General features: G+C 34.5%; 1 protein-coding gene across 1 annotated transcript in view; it reads left to right on the top strand.

The window, feature by feature from the left end:
• Nucleotides 1-19,767, top strand: part of PLCZ1 (phospholipase C zeta 1) — a gene marked incomplete at its 5' end in the record, with an annotated part of 53,206 nt that overhangs the window by 2,440 nt on the left and 30,999 nt on the right. The window contains 4 exons of the mRNA XM_083815137.1: nt 1,274-1,508; nt 11,140-11,341; nt 12,706-12,850; nt 15,835-15,987. Coding sequence (XP_083671263.1) covers nt 1,274-1,508; nt 11,140-11,341; nt 12,706-12,850; nt 15,835-15,987 — 735 coding nt within the window. The remainder of the gene's footprint in view (nt 1-1,273; nt 1,509-11,139; nt 11,342-12,705; nt 12,851-15,834; nt 15,988-19,767) is intronic.

Genomic DNA, 19,767 nt, shown 5'->3' with positions numbered 1-19,767 from the left:
ACTTGTTCAGACAAGTACAGTGGGTGCTGTACTGCATAGACAGAATCTAGTAATGTAACATTCATCCTTTAGTTTTTATGGTGTCTCTTCAAAATTAATCTAATTCAGTGGTAATCAGAACTCTTAATCAAAGAGCAGACAGAACTCAAGTAAGGCATTTTATGCTTATGCGCACTTCTGGGGAAGCTCTGCTAACCATAGTAGGTGCCATGTTATTAGGTACTGAAATCCAGCCTCCTTGTTAGTCTTAGTTTAAGGAGCCAACAATTATGAATGTTGATTAGCTTATGGAGGTAATCAATGGGGCAATTAATTACCATTTGGGTATGATTTTTGTGACCATTTTTGTGAATTTTGTGAAATTTCTGAAGTTTGTCTTAATGTAAAAACTTTCAAGACCAATACAAGCTAAACTACTGGAAACATCTGTATTTCATATGCACAGTTACATATTTACAAAATTTAAAGGGTAGACAACATTGTTAAGCCTGAGAGAAATGTTAATAGCAGAAATGGTAAAAAAAATATTATTCTACTCAACTTCTTTTGCCCTTTTGATTTTTCTAGTGGCTTTTATACTGAAGCACTGAAATTAATTAATGTGCTAACATTTTGTAAGCTCTATTTATGAAAACAAGTTTACAGTTTAAGAATTCTAAAAGTGTGAATAATTAATCTGAGTTAAATATTCTGTCTAGTTAAGAATAGAACACAATGTCATAGGTTATTATAAAGTATAATTGCTCCAAACTTATACAATCTTTCTTATTTGACATACTAAAAGACTTTGATCTCATGAAAATTTGCTCATCCTTATTTCATTTTTCAGATTACAACTTGCTGCATGTTGTATGTAAATTTAAAGGATTATACTTACAATATGGTTTAAATTGCTGTTGAAGAGGTATTATATTAAACATATTTTCCACTTGATAATTTTATGCTGAAGATTTACTGTACTGCATAGCATTTTAGTGCAGTTTTATATAATGTCTTAATACTGCATGGGTTATATATTAATGTACTTTGATTACTTAGATGCCAACTATGTCATATGGTATTTTTTAATGTGTATAAAATACATCTAACACAGAAAGTCAAATCTAAATCTTGCATATTGAAGGAAAATATCATTTGATAATGTACCGCAGTCACTGTTGCCTTAAGCTTTCTCTATTTTTCTAGTTCTTATAGTGTTATAATAGACTTTTTATGTGCGTCTTTGTATTGTTTTATATCTTTGCATTGACTGTTTTGATTTTTTTTTCTTCAGAAAACAGTTGACAAGCGGAAGGTCCATACTATTAACATAGAAGATTTCAGGGCAATTTATCGAACTATTGTACACAGAACTGAATTTCATGAACTTTTCTGTGCTTACTCTCCAAACCGCAAAATTCTAGCTGACACTGAGCTCATTGAATTTCTGAAAAAAGAACAATTTCAGACTGAAGATTCTGAAATAAGGGCCTTAGAAATCATTTTGAAGTATGAACCTGTTGAAGAAGGTATGCATAGGTTAAGCATTTGATTTATAGCTCTTTTTTTTTTTTTGTGCTTCTGTCAGTGACTGTGTTTATATTCTTGAATACTCATCTGACTATACAAATTGGAAATTTTAAAGAAAACTAATGTAAGCAAGAGTATTATAATTATGTCTGTTGTATACCATTTATAAGCATATGTACAAAATGTTATTTGCAATTTAGATCTTTAAACATTACAAATATGATAAAACAAGAAATCATTAATAAAGCACAATAAATTTACACAGTATATTGCTCAGCAATAGCACTTGACCAACTCAGTCATTCCTACTTCTTGTTGCTACAGACTTGTCCAAAAACTACATGTTCTTTGCTTCAAACAAAATACAATTTTCATAGAGTAGATGAGCTGATCTACTGCACTCATTTTTTTAATGCCCACTGAGTATTGTAAATGACCATTATTAGGAAGTCAGACTGATTTTTTAGCTTTAGCAACAATCATTTTGTTTAAATAATTAGACAAATATGTTTTGGACTTTAATATAAATTTTGTTTTGTTAGCAAGCTGTCTGCATTTGAGTGTTATCTGGCAGAAAGTTACTGTGGAAGTAATTTAATACAGAGATTTAAAAGAGGAAAACAAATTCTAAGGATATATCTACTGAGAAGGTTATATCTCTTTGTCTTTATTGAGTATGACTAAAACTGTGGACACTTACACTCTGGTTTGATCTCAGCTAGATATCATTAGTAAGAATATCAGGAATGCATCAAAGTAGTCTTGCAAAATGTAGTGGATCCGCGTTTTTGGCAAGCATGGAACCTGATTATCTATCTGTCCCATCATGTTTCTAACGGTGTCGTTAGCCATGTTATTGGGGTTAAAGCTGTCATTAATTATTTATGTTCTCCCAACCTGAAATGCTATTTCTGTTTTGTTCTCTAATCAGCTTATAAGGGTAGGTCTCTAAACACACAGTCATGAAATTGTTCAGATACAAAGGGACCTCAGGAGGATACCTGTTACACCTTTCTGTTCAAGGGCTCTTTTCAATCAAATCTTAAAACTGCGTAAGGACAGAGATCCACAGTTTCCTTAATGTGCCTAGAAATGGCTTCTAAGAGCAATATTGTTTTTCCATGGATGTAAGCTAGGCTGATCAACCTGTAGTTCCTTGAGTTGTCCTCGCTCTTCTTGAGAAAGAGAGCAACATTTGTTTTTCTCCAGTCATGGTGGTCTCCCCTGATAATATGACCTTTCAAAGATAATAGAAGATGGTCTTGCAATGATAACAGCCAACAGCCTCAGCACCTTCAGATGCATTGCTTTTGGTACCATGGGTTTTTATGTGCCAAGCTGTCTACAGTAATCTCTGACTTTATCCCCTTCCACTGCTTGTAGTTCCTTTTCTCCTTGAACCCTGTCTGTAGGCACAAAGCTTACACTTAGTTGATGAAAAGAAAAAGACAGTATTGCGTACTCTAGCCCTATCTGCATTTGCTGTCAATAAACCACCCGCCCCATTCAACACCAAGCCCACATATTCCTTTTTAAAACACAGAAAATGCAGCAATAAAAATTCTCCATGTTGCCACTGTTCTCCCATGACAATTTCAAAAACTAGTTTAACTTTGGCTTTCTTAACACCATTTCTGTATGCCTAAACAGCTTTTCTGTATTTCTCCCTTGCAAACTGCCAGCACTGACTAGCAGTTTTATAGTTGTTGTTGTTTTTTCATGCTGTTTCACATGTATTTCTCAGGGAATCCATGACATTTCTTGTGTTGCAATAGAAGGAAGCTATCTAAGCAGCTAGCACTGGTAATTCAGCCTGAAATCTGAAGCTCGAGCTGGATTCTTCCAGATTTCAGTAATATCTTGCATCATGATCTGAATCATAAGAACTGTGAGATGAGTGATTCGTTAAATTGATAATATGCATATACTTCAACTGTTGAAGTCTGCTTAAAGTTGTGCTGTTGCATTTCTGCTGAGTTTTCCTGAACATAACTAGAGACAAAATTTGCAGCTAAGCTGAGAAAAGGAAATTAGAGCTAAGTACATTTTATTGGAAGCTGTTACTTTGTTCGGTGGAAGTTGATTATCAGATGTTTAGCTGTATTGGTTTCATTTGGTTCCCAGTCTTTGATACTGGGTGGGATCAGTAACTGGTTAAGGAAAATTAGTAATAAGCCCAAGAAGGAGAAAAATCTTCCTTTTGGGATGATAACCCTGGAATATGTATGCTTCCCATCCCCACTGTTTTGGAAAGAAGAAACTGGATCACTTGTTCAACAAAAAGCAGAAGGCATTAGGTGTTTCAATGAGTCACTCACTGTCCAACAATAGCTACAAAACTTTTGATTCTTTTTACTATTATTTCTGAAATTGCCTTTTAAATTAGAACAAATTTTATTAAATGTATCCTAGTCTTTCTGAAAACTAGTGTGTTTCCCAAGTAATTACAAAAAAAAGCTACCAATTTGAAAGTGTTTTTTTTTTTGTTTTGTTGTGAATGATTTATTCTGATGGGAAAGTTAATAGCTATAAAGAAGCTAAAGGACCAAGAATCTTTACTCAGTTACAAAACATGCTTGTAAATATCAAATAAAGTTTCTATAGTTTTTATTTAATTTCTGGTTTAAGACTCTAAGCCAAATTCTTGTTTGTTTCTTCATCTGTGAGAAAATTGTTTATCTTGTAATTGGAAATAATCTCTCTGAATTAAATAATAGCTGTTCATGCTCCAAAGGAGCATTGTTCATGCTTCTTTGACTGAACAAATACTCCTACTCAAACATACTTAGTGGAAAGTTTCAGATATGATTGACATGATAGTTGATTCATATGGTGTTGTGATAGACCATTTTGTGCAACTGTCATGCTGAATTTGATATAGAATATTCTTCATCAGGGTGATCTGTTAGATTCATCTGCCCGCCTTGTCCTATATATTACAGAAAGGGAAAAGAGCAGATTTTGACACTTGATTGACTGGTTTGCTAATAGCATCAACTGTTACCTGATAAACTTGGTAACTTTGGTATGTCAAGATAATCATAAAAGCAGTGACTAGAGGTGCACAACATTGATAAATCCATTGATAACATTTTGTCCATCCTTAACATTTGTGTCCACAGAAAGAAGACTTTTCAATATCATTAAGAGACATAACCCTAAATTGTCTCTCTTAAGATACTGTACTTAGTTCAGGAACAGCATGCAATACATTGCTCTTCCATTTTTATTATACAATTTAAATTTCTAATGGCAAAATACTGCATTAACAGATTTGTGTGTGTGTGTGTTAAAGCTTGCATTTTTGACTGAAGGATTCCTGCTACGGAGCTTGGATGTGCGCAAGTCGATGGGGCCGGATGGGATGCACCCGAGGGTACTGAAAGAACTGGCGGAGGAGCTGGCCGAGCCGCTTTCCATCATTTATCGGCAGTCCTGGCTATCGGGGGAGGTCCCAGTTGGCTGGCGGCTAGCCAATGTGACGCCCATCTATAAGAAGGGCCGCAGGGCAGACCCGGGGAACTATAGGCCTGTCAGTTTGACCTCAGTGCCAGGAAAGCTCATGGAGCAGATTATCTTGAGGGTCATCGCGCGGCACTTGCAGGGCAAGCAGGCGATCAGGCCCAGTCAGCATGGGTTTATGAAAGGCAGGTCCTGCTTGACGAACCTGATCTCCTTCTATGACCAAGTGACGCGCTTGGTGGATGAGGGAAAGGCTGTGGATGTGGTTTACCTTGACCTCAGTAAGGCTTTTGACACCGTTCCCCACAACATTCTCCTCAAGAAACTGGCTGCTCGGGGCTTGGACTGGCGTACGCTTCGCTGGGTTAGAAACTGGCTGGATAGCCGGGCCCAGAGAGTTGTGGTGAATGGAGTCAAATCTGGTTGGAGGCCGGTCACTAGTGGTGTCCCCCAGGGCTCGGTACTGGGGCCGGTCCTCTTTAATATCTTTATCGATGATCTGGATGAGGGCGTCCAGTGCACCCTCAGTAAGTTTGCAGATGACACCAAGCTAAGTGCGTGTGTCAATCTGCTCGAGGGCAGAAAGGCTCTGCAGGAGGATCTGGATAGGCTGGAGCGATGGGCTGAGGTCAACTGTATGAAGTTCAACAAGGCCAAGTGCCGGGTCCTGCACCTGGGGCGCAACAACCCCAAGCAGCGCTACAGGCTGGGAGATGAGTGGCTGGAAACCTGCCTGGCTGAGAAGGACCTGGGAGTATTGGTTGATAGTCGGCTGAATATGAGCCAGCAGTGTGCCCAGGTGGCCAAGAAGGCCAACAGCATCCTGGCCTGTATAAGAAGCAGCGTGGCCAGCAGGTCTAGGGAAGTGATTGTGCCCCTGTACTCGGCTCTGGTGAGGCCGCACCTCGAGTACTGTGTTCAGTTTTGGGCCCCTTGCTACAGGAAGGACATGGACGTGCTCGAGCGAGTCCAGAGAAGGGCGACCAAGCTGGTGAGGGGTCTGGAGAACAAGTCTTACGAGGAGCGGCTGAGGGAGCTGGGCTTGTTCAGCCCGGAGAAGAGCAGGCTCAGGGGCGACCTTATCGCTCTCTACAGTTACCTTAAAGGAGGCTGTAGAGAGGTGGGGGTTGGTCTGTTCTCCCACGTGCCTGGTGACAGGACGAGGGGGAATGGGCGAAAGTTGCGACAGGGGAGTTTTAGGTTGGATGTTAGGAAGTACTTCTTTACTGAAAGGGTTGTTAGGCATTGGAATGGGCTGCCCAGGGAGGTAGTGGAGTCACCATCCCTGGAGGTCTTTAAAAGACGTTTAGATGTAGAGCTTAGCGATATGGTTTAGTGGAGTACTTAGTGTTAGGTCGGAGGTTGGACTCGATGATCTTGAGGTCTCTTCCAACCTAGAAATCTGTGATACTGTGTGATACTGTGATTCAATGTATGGAAGTGATCATGGAAGTGGTGAATATATGAATCACACCTGACAGTTGCCTCTTGCTAAAATCCAAATGTCAATTTTGTTCTACACAAACATTGTTCTTTCTCCATTTTATTATTAATTTCATATAGAACTCTCAGATAATTGAGATTAAAGAAACCATGTTATGCCAGCCAAAGACACTTTATCTTTCTAAAGTTTAGTATAGCTTTTTGTTGGTTTGCTGTTTGTTTGCTTGTTTTTTAATTGTTGCTAATTATTCAATATTTGCATGGGTGGGATGAAAGGTGCAGTGAGAGTTGGAAAGTACATTCTGTTCATATTTGCATAGTAGTGCTATTCAAAGACTCTGCTCCTATCAGTGTATTTCCTTTCTAGGAAGTACAAAACAAGGTCAAAATTGCAATTCTGCCTTAAAAACATGCTTACTTTGTACATAACTATGTAAGCTTGATACATCTGTCAGATAAACAAATTGAGTGATCTAGAATGTATTATTAATTTGCTCTTTTTTTTGTATTTATTAATATGCTCTTTAATTTTCTTTTTGTAAGTGTACTATCTACATCCAGTACAGATAAATACAATATTTTAGCAATATTTGCCAAACATCTTATGAAAGATGTTTCTTTGTTCCACGAAGAAAGAAAAATGCTTTCAAAGAAGTTCTAAAATAAATAATTAAGAAAGCATAAGGTAATAAACTCTAAAAAACATAGGCATGTAATTTAATATGTTTCTCAAATACTCAGGATATGTCTATAATTCCTCTCTAATATATCTCTATTTACATATATGGCAGTGCTGAAATTTACCTTAACTGGAAGAATGGGGGAAAAAACAAACAATTTTACTACAATTATCTTTGGAAAAAAAATAATTAATACATTTTATTTCAGACTAGCCAAAGGGGAAGGGAAGAAAAAAGCATTGAACTTTGTAAATAAGAAGCTACAAGAAGACAGAAGTCTTTCCTTGCTTTCACTTTTTATTTCAGCACCAAATAGAAGTGTGTTTGCTAATTAGTGCTAAAGGATCTTAATGGAGATAAAAGCTGAAGTTCCTCTAGAGGAGACACATAAGGCCTTGATTAAAGTATCTATTCACTGTGGAATACTTATTAAGATGTATTCCCATTTCTCTTAAGGTAGAAGCAGTAAATGGACAGAAAATAGTATGATTGTGCTGTTCATCAGAACTTAAAAAGCAGCCCCTTCCAGTCGTAACTGGTTTTGGTATCTTCATCAGACAAGGTTCTAAAGAAACCCAGTAGTTTTCCTCCACTGGTAAAAGAGGTATGAGGTAATGGCAGCAATAATAAAAAAATTAAGTCGTCTTTTATCTTCAGCTATAAAAACTATGATATTTTTACCAAACATCAGGTGTTCTCTGAAAAATTGTTTTAGCAGATGGTATGCCATTTATGTTCACATGATGCTCTTTTGCATATATGCTGCCAGATTTGTTAGATGCAAAGCCCCTTTCTTCCTGCTTACAGATAGGTCTTACTGATTTACAAAGTTGCTTGGCGTTTCGGTGGTTCCTCAGAAACATGAGTTTAATTGCATGCTATTCAGAGACAGCAACTACCAACCCTGGAAAAAAGAGGTGTAAAAAATGTAATTCAAGGGCTGTGATAAGCTATACAAATAAATAAATAATTATATACATATATTTAGTCCATTGATTACAGAAATAAAATGAAATTTGAAGCCAAAGAGCTTATATGTTGGCTAACAAAGTAACAAAAATTTACCTTACAAAGTAATATTTTCACTTTTAGGAGATTGTAGTCATGATGGTATTTATGTAAACATAAGTTCTCTTCATGAGAAGACTTATCTTTTATTAATGACAAGACTAGCCAAAAATTATTAAAAATAATTAAGAAAATAACCAAAAACTTGGAAACTCGGTATTTTTCATTAATTTAAAAGATAACTGTAAATATATATATAAATTAGTAAATAAGAAATGGAAAAAGAAAAAAAAAAGAGTTGCACAACTTGCAGTTTCACAGAGAACAACATAGGGCTTGAAAAATAAATAGTAGTTAAAATCAAATACTGTTGATGAAAAACTTTCTCTTCAAAGGAATTAAGTCTAGTATTTATGTAATTCACAACAGATAAAACAAGCAGCTCGATCGTATTCTATTTTGAGCAACATGTAAAAAACAACAACAAAAACAACCCCCCTCCCTCCATTTCTTAGAGACCCAGAAAGTAGAAACTTAATCCTATTGCTATGCCTAAAACAATATAACATGAACATGTGGATATATCGAAACAGTCAAGATGCTAAACGAGATACAACTATCAATAGACATCAAGGTAATTCTGTAAATATGTCAGTTAAAAGAAAGATCAAGGAAATACTTGATCCACTCACTACCTAAGTACAATCAGGTGGCTATTACTATTAATGAGACCACAGTAAGATTTCAGTCAAAAATATGGAAAAAGAAGAGTGGAACATGTTAAAATGACTTAGTCAGATCAGAGAAGACAAGTTGACAAGTCCGTGAGTTAGAAAATTGACCGTAACAAGCTATAAGAGCTTACCTTTGAAAACACATGGAGAATGGAAGATGGATTGGGAACGATCAAGTGTACTATCTGTGTTAGAGAAATTCCATGGAACTAGACAAATGAAACAAATGATGAATATATAATAACCTCTCACATGGTAAGGGATAGGAGGGATAGTCCATAAAGAAACTGTATCCAAATTCCTTCTATGAGAGAATAACAGCACTGGTGAATAGGGGAAAAATCATACTTTTTAGCATTCTTACATTATAAAAAGCAAGTTGAGGAAGCTGGCAAAATATCTATATGGTATATAAAGAACTCATTACAAAATTACTCTCAGAAGTTAGTCATCAAAGATTTGGCATCAAAATGAAAGGCTACATCAATCTGCAGTTTCACTGAGCATTGTGTTAGGATCCAGACTTCAATGTCATTGATGAGTTTGATGATGGAATAGAAAGTCATCTTATTAAATTTAGATTTATGATCTTTACAAATGGATGATCTAAAAAAAATAAACCCTACATTTTATTTCGGGCATCAGCATTAAGAAATCCTTCTTAATTCACCAATTGGAAAGAGGTGAAGGAGAACTTGAAAAGCATCAGAATTTTAAGAAAGCCTAACTAAAATCAGAAAAATGCAGTGAATTGGATTTGTTTCTTCAGGAAAGGGGAAGTGTAATAGTCTTCTTTTGTATAAGAGACTGAAAGAAACTGAAAGGAATAGTACAAAACAGAACAAACATATTAGACACTGAGGAATTTTCAGGGAAAATATCAAAAACTTTCTAACAGTAAGGTTACTTAGGTGCTGAAATGGTTTCCTAGGAAGTCTGTGTACTCATTGTCAATGGTAGTCTTTAAGAACAGCTTAGACAGACTTCTGGTAGGAATAACATTTCAATCATTATCAAACATCTTGGGATAGAGGGGACCTTAAAGATCATCTAGTTCCAACCCGCATATTTGTATGGTTAAGCACAACAATATATGTATGTAAATACATATGACCTCTGGAGAGACTTCATCTTTATTTTCTACTACTGTTTAGCATTTTAAAACATTGCAAAGATCAAAAACTGTGTAATTTAGAAACAACTATTTTCTTTGTGTTGCCATCATCGGAACAATTTTAGTAAAGTCTTATTTAGATATAAAACTTCTAGTCAGAATGATACTGAAGATTGGTAATTACAACTGTAACCTGTAAATCATGACTCTTAATAGCTGTATTGAAATTTAATAGCTCAGATAGTCTGTTTGTTTGTTTAGCAAAAGTTTGCATAGATTGATCTCTTTAAATTATTGTTAGCATAAAGTAATGTCTGATTAATTACTGCTTAAATATCACTATCCTACTATGGTGACAAAAATAAGGTTATTTTGCAGCCAGAACTGGACACAATCCCTGACTAATTCACACTAGGTTGTGTTTTGAAGCAAAGCTGACTTTGGAGATTATATCATTTGCAAAATTATTACATTTGAAGCATGACATTGGAGCAGCAGTTGGCAGTATAATGGATCTGTTTGTCATTAAATCAGTTAAAAGAAACAAAACAAATGGGATGACTATCATGCATATGAAGGCAATTAACACGTTTTGTTGTAGATGCAGTAATATAATAAGCTTGATTTCCAATTCATTTTTGTGGGCATTTATTTTGTTAAGGTGCTATTTTTATTTCAAATACTTCTAATTAAAATATTATTTCATCATTATCTGTTTGGGATTTTCCACCATTGAAGATGTTTGGTACTAGGAATCATAGTTTCTGCAAGATTATTTTGACAGTATCTGACATTTTTTTTTTTTTCACTGAGAAAAAAATCTATTTGTTCACTGACTGGCATGTTACTTTCCAAAACTAAACAACAACAAATATTTTCCTCTACATTTAATTAGAACTGTTGCAATCTTTTCTTCCGGATGTCCGTAGAAGAACAAAAATGAGTACACATTTATTTCATCTGCTAATTTAGAACCACATCAGCTCCAGAATTGTACACATCTGATGTTTGTGTTCATGTTATTTTTTATGAATTTTAAAGTAGCAGTAAAGTGTTATGCTGTATAACCTTTAACAAAGTTCAGAATTGGGTACTAAAAATTATGGAAAGTACACAGATACATATAACTATCAGTTTGGCTGGCTTCACACCTCCCTTTTTTTTTTCCTTTTTTTTTTTTTTTTTCCAGTGAGGAAAAGAAGGCAGTTGTCATTTGAAGGATTTATAAGGTACATGAGCTCAGAAGATTCTTCAATATTTAAAAAAGATCACCGGACTGTCTACCAAGATATGAATCACCCATTATGTGACTATTTTATTTCATCTTCTCACAACACCTACTTGATATCTGACCAACTAATAGGGCCCAGTGATTTATTTGGATATATCAGGTATTTAGATATTGTTTTTCAATATTGTAAACATTCTTAGGCTTTTTAAAAATTAATACTAACTCACATGTAATGCTGTTTGGCAGTAAAGGACAAAATCATCACAGACAAAAGTGGAAAATGAGAGAGTGGTATTTTATTTTGTGTGTACACTTTTCAGTATATTTGCCAGGCCATCTGTTCGTAGTCTGGAAACAATCTATTTTATCACTTACAGCACATAACATCTACCTCAAAGCAAATTAAATCTATAGTATTCAGCACAGCATATGATTAAACCAGTTTTTAATCTCAACATACCATGCAAAAATTAAAAGCTTCCTGAAATAAATGTAAAATTCCAGGGCCAACTCTATTCTGATCAATATAGAAGGCATACCATGGTGGAGTATGTCAAGGTTATCTGTGATTAGTGTTTGTTGCAATGAAGTCAGTTAAGAATACAGAAACAAAAATAAAACAAACAAACAAACAAAAGGGTAGGTGGGGTGTGTTGTGTGGGCACTATAGTAGCCAGGAGGGTTTGAATGTGCAGCATGTGACTCCAAAAGGAAAAGGAAACCAGAATGCCTTATGGCCAAGGTGCATTTAGACGAAACAAACAGAGAGGTAGAAAAAGGGTTATGTATTAAAGGCAAAACAAAGAGAGACAGAAAATATGAAGATCTGGAAGACAGGTGTCCAGCATTCCTATAACTTTGTACTACTTCAGTGAAGTGAAAGCCGTTGGAAACATTCAACTGAACTTTTGTCTTTTGGTTGCTGTCTAGAAATTCTCTGATGGCTTGCAACCATCAGAAACCTTAGTGAATCTGTTTCTAACAGTATTTAAAATGATATGAGGTAAATACTATATTGTTTAAAATAATTGCAAATCTGATATAAAAGCCATTCTAAACAACTAAATTACATAACAACCAAGCACAACCTGACTTTGTTAGTGTGATGCTGATATGCTGGTATTTTTAAGTATAACGGCTCTCAAACCTTCAGAAAAATCATGGAATAATAATAAATACAAAGTCCTTTCAACTGTTTCTTATTCTATTTTAAGCAACCATTTACCAGCATTCCAAAGTCCTTCTTCAAAACTTTGACTCTCTTTTTTAATCCCCTAGTGAAGGATATTCAGATAATGTATCTTCCTTCTTAATGCTCTAATAAATTGTGTTATCTAACATCCCTAAGATAAACAGCAGAAAATATAGCTCTGTCTAATATTTTTATAATTTCATTGAATTTACATCTTGTGATGGTAGACCAGTATATTTGTAATTATTCAATGTGCTTAGAATATAGGGACATATATTAAAGTGTGGTATTTTCCTTTTGACCACAAAATTGTTTCTTTTGCTCTTTTGAAGTGCTCTCTTAAAAGGATGTCGTTGCCTGGAAATTGACTGCTGGGATGGCTCAAACAATGAACCTGTTGTGTATCATGGTCATACTTTAACGAGCAAAATTTCGTTTTGTTCTGTGATTCATGTGATAGACAAGTATGCATTTGCGGTATGTATATGTATGTTATGCTATGTATGCCTATGCTATGGTGGTTTTAATAAAGCCTGCTTTATTAAATGCTCTCTGTCTGATATTCTACAGGGTTAAAAACAAAACAAAACAAAACAAAACCTGAGGCAGTGCTTGTGGAGCAGGTATCACTGAATTAAATTATGGGAAAACTGTGCAATCTGTATATAAATGAAAGATAAAAGTATTTTGCTGATGTTGATTTTAAATCAAGCTTGGTGCAAGGAATTCAGAAGATCTTAGTCAGTTTGTTATGTAGAATTCTCACTTGAGATCATTTAAGCAAGGACTGAATATAAACTGTAAAACTACCTCCAAATGAGTCTAATATTTTGCTTTCCTTCCTTATATCTTTTCATTTCTTTATTTCACTTACTCTTCTGTTGCTGTCACTCTGTCTTATATTCTATGTTTGAATTTATAAAACAGAGAAAAATGCTAAACTATAGCTGTAGTTGAGATTTAATGTGTTTACATTTACTCTTCTTTTATTTTGACTTCAAGGCCTGATAAAGGTATTTTGTAAGAAGACTCATTAGGTCAGTGCCCCTTCTGTCTGTCTCTGGCAAAGCAGCAAAAGCTTGAGATCTTTTCATACCGTCTCAATCTCTTATATAGGTTTTAAGCAAAACTTATGCTCAAATGAAGTTCTGAAACACAGTTAAGATAACTTGCATTCTGGTTACCTTTACATTATGTGTGTGAATGTATATACATATGGTCATACATTTATATGGATTTTTATACAAACATAAATATAGCATTTTCAGATTTAAACAACTATATTTTTGTTTGTTCTGATTTCTATATATATTTAATTATTTTTTGATTTTATAAGATAGTAAAAACAAAAAAATATGATTTTGTTTCCCTGTTCTTCATGACACATTAGATTTAGTTTGCTTGTTTTTGCTATTACACAGTATATTATATATATAGCTGTAATGTAAAAGTTATTTAAGAGGCACAAGTTACAGAAAAAGATGATAAAATTACAATGATAGACAATAGTTCTTACCAAGTTTCAGTATAGCTTAAGGTGTGCTTCTGAAGGTGGTCAAGAGCAAATCCTCAGTGAAAAAGTGTAAAAAACAGAGTAAACGTAAAATGATTCTTTCCTTATAAACTGACAGTTTAGATCCTACCCAAGCAAAGATTGAATAGAGTATTTGTTTTTTTTTTTTGTAGCCACTAGTATTGCTGGCAACTTATGAAAATTATTTACACAGTCAAAATGGATGTATCATTTGAGCTATTCTTTAAAGTTTACTAGATTTCCCAAGTTTCATCTGTGTTGCTTGAGTGTTGTCAGAATAAGGAGTAGTGTCCCAAGAAAAATTTGTGACATTATAAAAAAAAAATTGCATTGCTTGTTCACTGAAAACAGTGATTTCTGAACAAATTTAAAGGATAGTTGAAATACTGTATTTCAGTTAATATCTTATAAATTAAACAAGAAACATTTAATACTGTTTAATACTGTGACTTTCAATTTTATAATAAGAGTTTTACCTTTTAAAAATGAACAAATAGAAAATATTTTCCTTCTTCTCATACCAAAGCTGTGTATACAATGGAGGAATTTTATTTTTATTTTATTTTATATTTTATTTTATTTTATTTTATTTTATTTTTACACAAAGCAAGCACCCTACCCTGCAAAACAGAGAAATATTTTAAATCTATGTCATGTACAGGGAACTAGTGGCTACAATTAATGTTTAGTTGAAAGCAATTTTTGCCTTGAGTTTCAGTTGTTTCTCATTGTCATTTAAAATATATACCATCTAAAAAAGGATCCATCAATAAATAGGTCAGAGATAAATTTAAGGTACAAAAGTATGTCAAAGCTTGGTTCTTCCAATATGCATGTGAAAATTGCAGTCATTTTGATTTCTGTTTTCCTTGTGTCTTGTTTCCTCTTCATAAAATTACTTTTAACATTACATGGCTTCTAAAAAGTCATCTAAGCAATATGATAATTCCTATTTGGGATGAAATTACGTATTTAAGGGCAGTTGTGATATGCGTTTTAGGTGCAAAACTTCTTAGCAAAAACAGATATTAGGTCTGAAGAAATGAAGATTTCTGTAATTCTGAAAAGCACCAAAAGAGTCATGTTTGTGAGATGAAGATTGATATCACTGATATTTTTAGACCTAGGAATGTTTCAAATCTCCTTTGAAATTAACCTAAACATTTTTTATGCTTTAGTGTGTCTGTTAGGTTTTAGCCCTATCCTCCTTTGTGAGTTTTTTTTCTTTCTTTTTTTTTTTTCTTTCCTTTCCCTTTTTTTTTTTTTTTTCTTCAGATGACAGTGTTATTTCTCTTTTTTCTTTGTAAATTCATTTGTTGAGAAAAGCTGTTCCAGGCACACAGCAACCGATGTATCATTCTTTGGAAGCTCTGTGTATCAGCTGAGTAATTAAGTCTGTGAGAAATGTTGCTTTCTGCTATCATCTTGTAGTCTGCTCTGTGTAATTGAATCAGCCTGATTTTTGCCTGATTTAACACTTATTTTCTCACTAATTTCTTCACATTCAATATTAGTCAGTGTGTGAAATGCCTTTGATATTTTCTATTGATTATTGTAGAAATACAGTTCAATATACACTTCCCAAAGGTCAACATAAATACTGTGTGGTTTCTTTAATGAAGTTTTGTGTACTTAACTGATCTTCGATTCTCTGTAGACCTGTCCTTTTTTTTCAACTCCCCCTAACTTCCTGAGGATGCATTTTTTTCTCTTCTCTGAACTTACAGTTACTGTTTCAACTGTGCTTTCTCTTTTCTATAAATATTGTGAGATTTTTATTTTGCTACTAACATGAAACAACTGACATATTTTGGAAATAAAGAAAAATACAAATTACTACAAAAGGGCTTTTTGTAAGATATTTTGGGGAATCAATAAGTCCTTTTTTATTTGTTAATCATAATAGATTTCAAATTATATTTTTCAGGCATCTGAGTATCCAGTTATACTGTCTTTAGAGAATCACTGCAGCCCTAAGCAACAGGAAATTATGGCAGAACATTTAGAAAATATTCTAGGTGACAAACTTCTTACTTCAACAATTGGTGATTCAGTGGTGACTCAACTACCTTCTCCTGAGGTAATAACATCATTTTTTTTTTTTTTGTATTTGATGGAAAAAAACAGCTTCCTGACCTCTGCCCACTCCTTTTTTTTTTTTAAACTCTTCTGAAATTGCTCATCTGAATGGACTTCAGATGGTAAAAAATAAATAAAAAAATGAACATCGCAAAAATGTACCTTTTTTTAAAATTTATTTATTTTTGGTAAGAGCAAACATACATCGTGCAGATAGATATGGAAGCCAATAATGTACTAATACATACTTTTTTTTTGCAAAGCCTTGCAATTCACATGAATCCAGTTTCTGGTGCTTTGGATACATTTAATTTTAACTTATATTCAAGTGCAGTTAACTAAAGTTTGTGGGTTACATTTTATTTTATATGGAAACATGGCAGCTGTAATGTGTCTTGTTGTGAACTATACTAATGCTGAATAAAACTGCATATCAAAAACTAGTGTTTTAAAGGTCTAAAAGAGAAGACAAAATGAAAATTTTAAAACAACACTGTGCTTTAAAACAAAAAAACAAAGATCTTCACTATGTATGTATTGTTGTATCTGTTATCTGCTAATTTATTTTAGTTCCTTAGATTGAAAAAAAAAATCCTGAATTTTAAAGATGTTACAGAAATGGAAATTTAAATCCACATTCTTTGTTGACAAATGTGGTGGAACCGTTTCATTGAGTTCTGTTACTGTAAAAACATTTTCTCTTTCTCTTTGTGTTTCACCCTAAGGCAGTAATTCTCAGCTGGTGGCTTGAGACCCCTGGGATATGAAGTCAGAAAAGGCAATTAGATGGGTGTTGAAAATTTAATTGCAAACTAAAACAAATAAATTCCCATTGTTCCAGTCTTTGCACATAATTTTCTTTCAAGGACATAAGATTTTTTTTAATGTTCTATAACACAAATAAATGCGTAGAAAATAATTATTTAGACTTGTCACTCTTATCAGAGCTATATCAGATATATTTTCAGCAGTTTTTTACAGTAACTGAAAAGGAACAATGCAAATGTAAATGTTTTATTTCACAATGGGGAAGAAACACTGTCTCAGGGAAAGGCAGCACACACACAGATGTATTTTGGTGAAGTATTTGTCAGGGAAAAAAACATTTTTGAAGTGGTGTGTCTGAAAGACTTGCTAAAATATTAGAATAGTGCTGTATTTCATAACAATGTTGGCTTAAATATATTTAGTTTATCTTAATAAATTTCTCATAAAGCAAACTTTTTTTTTTTTTTTGATTCTAGCAAACTTTTTTTATATCAGTGTCCAATCTCACTTTGCAACCTGGTAATCATTACTATAAATTGGAAAAAAATATAAACCGTATTAATCAAGGAATCACAGAATCACAGAATTGTTAAGGTTGGAAGGGACCTCTGAAGTCCATTTGGTCCAACCCACCTTGAGCAAGTTGCCCAGGACCATGTCCAGGCAGCTTTTGAAGATCTCCAAGCAGGGAGGCTCTACAACCTCTCTGGGCAGCCTGTGTCAGTGCTGTGGCACCTGCACAGCACCATAGTGCTTCCTGATGTTTAGGTGGGACCTTCTGTTTTCCAGTTTGTGCCCATTGACTCTTGTCCTGGCACTGGGCACCACTGAAAAGAACCTCCTTCCATCTTCTTTGTCTCCTTACTTTAGGTATTTATATAAAAAAACAAGATCCCCTCTGAGCCTTCTCTTCTCCAGGCTGAACAGTTCCAACCCTCTCAGCCTCTCCTCATAGGAGAGGTGTTCCAGTTCCCTGATGATCTTGGTAGCCCTCCATTGGACTCTTTCCAGTATATCTAGGTCTCTTGTACTGGGCCCAGAACTGGACATAGTACTTCAGGTGTGGCCTTACTAATGCTGAGTAGAGTGGAAGGATCACCTTTCTTGACCTACTGGTGATACATTGCCTAATGCAGCACAGAATACCATTAGTTTTCTTAGCAGCAAGGGCACATTGCTGACTCATGTTCAGTTGGTGTCTACCAGGACCCCTAGCTCCTTTTTTTTCTAGAACTGCTTTCCAGCTGGGTGGCCTCCAGCATGTACTGGTGCCTGGGCTTGTTCCTCTCCAAGTGCAGGACTTTGCTCTTTGCACATACCATGTTTGCTTAAAAGCATCTCAAAGCATAGCTACATTCAGTCTAGTTGCTGTACAAGGACCATATGTCTTCTGTAGCTGAGAATCAGTGTACTGCATCTGAATCATGGAGTCACTGAATTACATACCACAAATATTATTTCTATGGGATATGTCCCTTACAAAATGTTTATCGTTATATAGACAATGCATACTTCATTTATCCATAGCTTAAAGTTTTCATAAATCAGCTCTGTAGAATGTGTCTGAAAATGCATTAATGGATTCCATGCTTATTCCTCACTTAAAGATATGATGTTTAGGTGAGATTCATTCTATTGAAACTTTAATGTTTTACAGTTATGTGAGATGTATTCCACAGTAAGAGTTACCCGAATAATACCAGTGTCCTCAGCTGATTTTCAGAAGTCTGAAATTAATAAACCATAATGTTGAGAATGAGTAAAGGTTAGGGCCATCCACATTTCACTTAGGTGCTCTGATCATGTGAGAAAAAATATTAGAATTTTATTCTCCAGTAGAAGACTGGATTTGTAAACTGAGTAGTAAACTTGACTTTTGGCTAGCATCTTTTTGAAAAACACTTTTAGTCCATGTTCAAAAGAAGTAGTTGAATCACATCTGTAAAACTAGGGATCTTGTGCACGTTTAAGGCCTAGGTAAATTCATTATCCTTTGAGTGAGACAGATTCTTGATCTTAAGTCTGCTTTTCTTAAGCAGTACAAAAGAGATCTTATGGAACCAGAAACAACCAATTAAAAGTGCTCTTGGTGGGAGAAATTCGCAGTTAATATAGTAACGGTTTGTTTGTCTCCTATATCAATTACTGTTCCACTTTCATCTATTTCATCTGGCATACGATTCTGTAGGAACCCAGCTAGTAAAGCCAGGAAGTAAATTGGATCACAATTGTTAACACAGGTAACAGAAGGCACTGGTCTTTAAGCATGACAGTCTTCCAATTTCTAATAAAAGTCTAATAAAATGTATTAAGTATTAGGATGATTAAAGTTCATTATAGTTGCTCAGATATGAGACTGATTCAACAGAATGATAAAAGTGTTCATTAGCATGGCTCAAGTACAACTAATACACTTGCTTAGAAACTGAATAAAATGTAATAGACCAAACAATTCACCTTGCAAAAAAATCACTAGAAATAATGCAGTCAAGAGAATTGGTGTTTCTGCGTAGTTGAGTACTTTTACTAGCAAATTCTTAATGCATATATATAATTATATGTATCCAGTGAGAAGGGAAAGCTTTGAAATGAGTTTCTTCTTTTGAAACTTTCCTGTGTAACTCATCTGCATTTAGATATTAACCTGTACCTTCCATTAAACATTGGAATAAAAAGGAAGAAATATAAAATACAGTAAAATGCAAAAAAAAAAAAAAAAAAGAAAATAAAGGGTTATACACTCTAATTTAGCCTATTAACAGGTCACCTCTTGTCTTTGCTATTCCTTTTATCAATGTGTTTGTAGAACCTATAGGATCCCTCCGAAATTTGACTCAGGACTAACTAATTCAGACCTGCTTCTCTTATCTCTCAGATTTCTTTTGCAAGGACCTTCAGTAACAGCTTCTATCCATCTCATGAGCCTGAAACATTAACTTTCTAGTGTGGAAATCCTCCTTATTTGTTAGCTACTGTTGTTCCTAGTTTTGATCGTCCAATCAAGGGGTTCATG

Source organism: Anser anser (assembly GCF_964211835.1).
Source record: "Anser anser genome assembly, chromosome: 1".
NCBI lineage: Eukaryota > Metazoa > Chordata > Aves > Anseriformes > Anatidae > Anser > Anser anser.
Note: the sequence above shows the minus strand (reverse complement) of the source record. Positions and strands in the feature narration are given on the sequence as shown.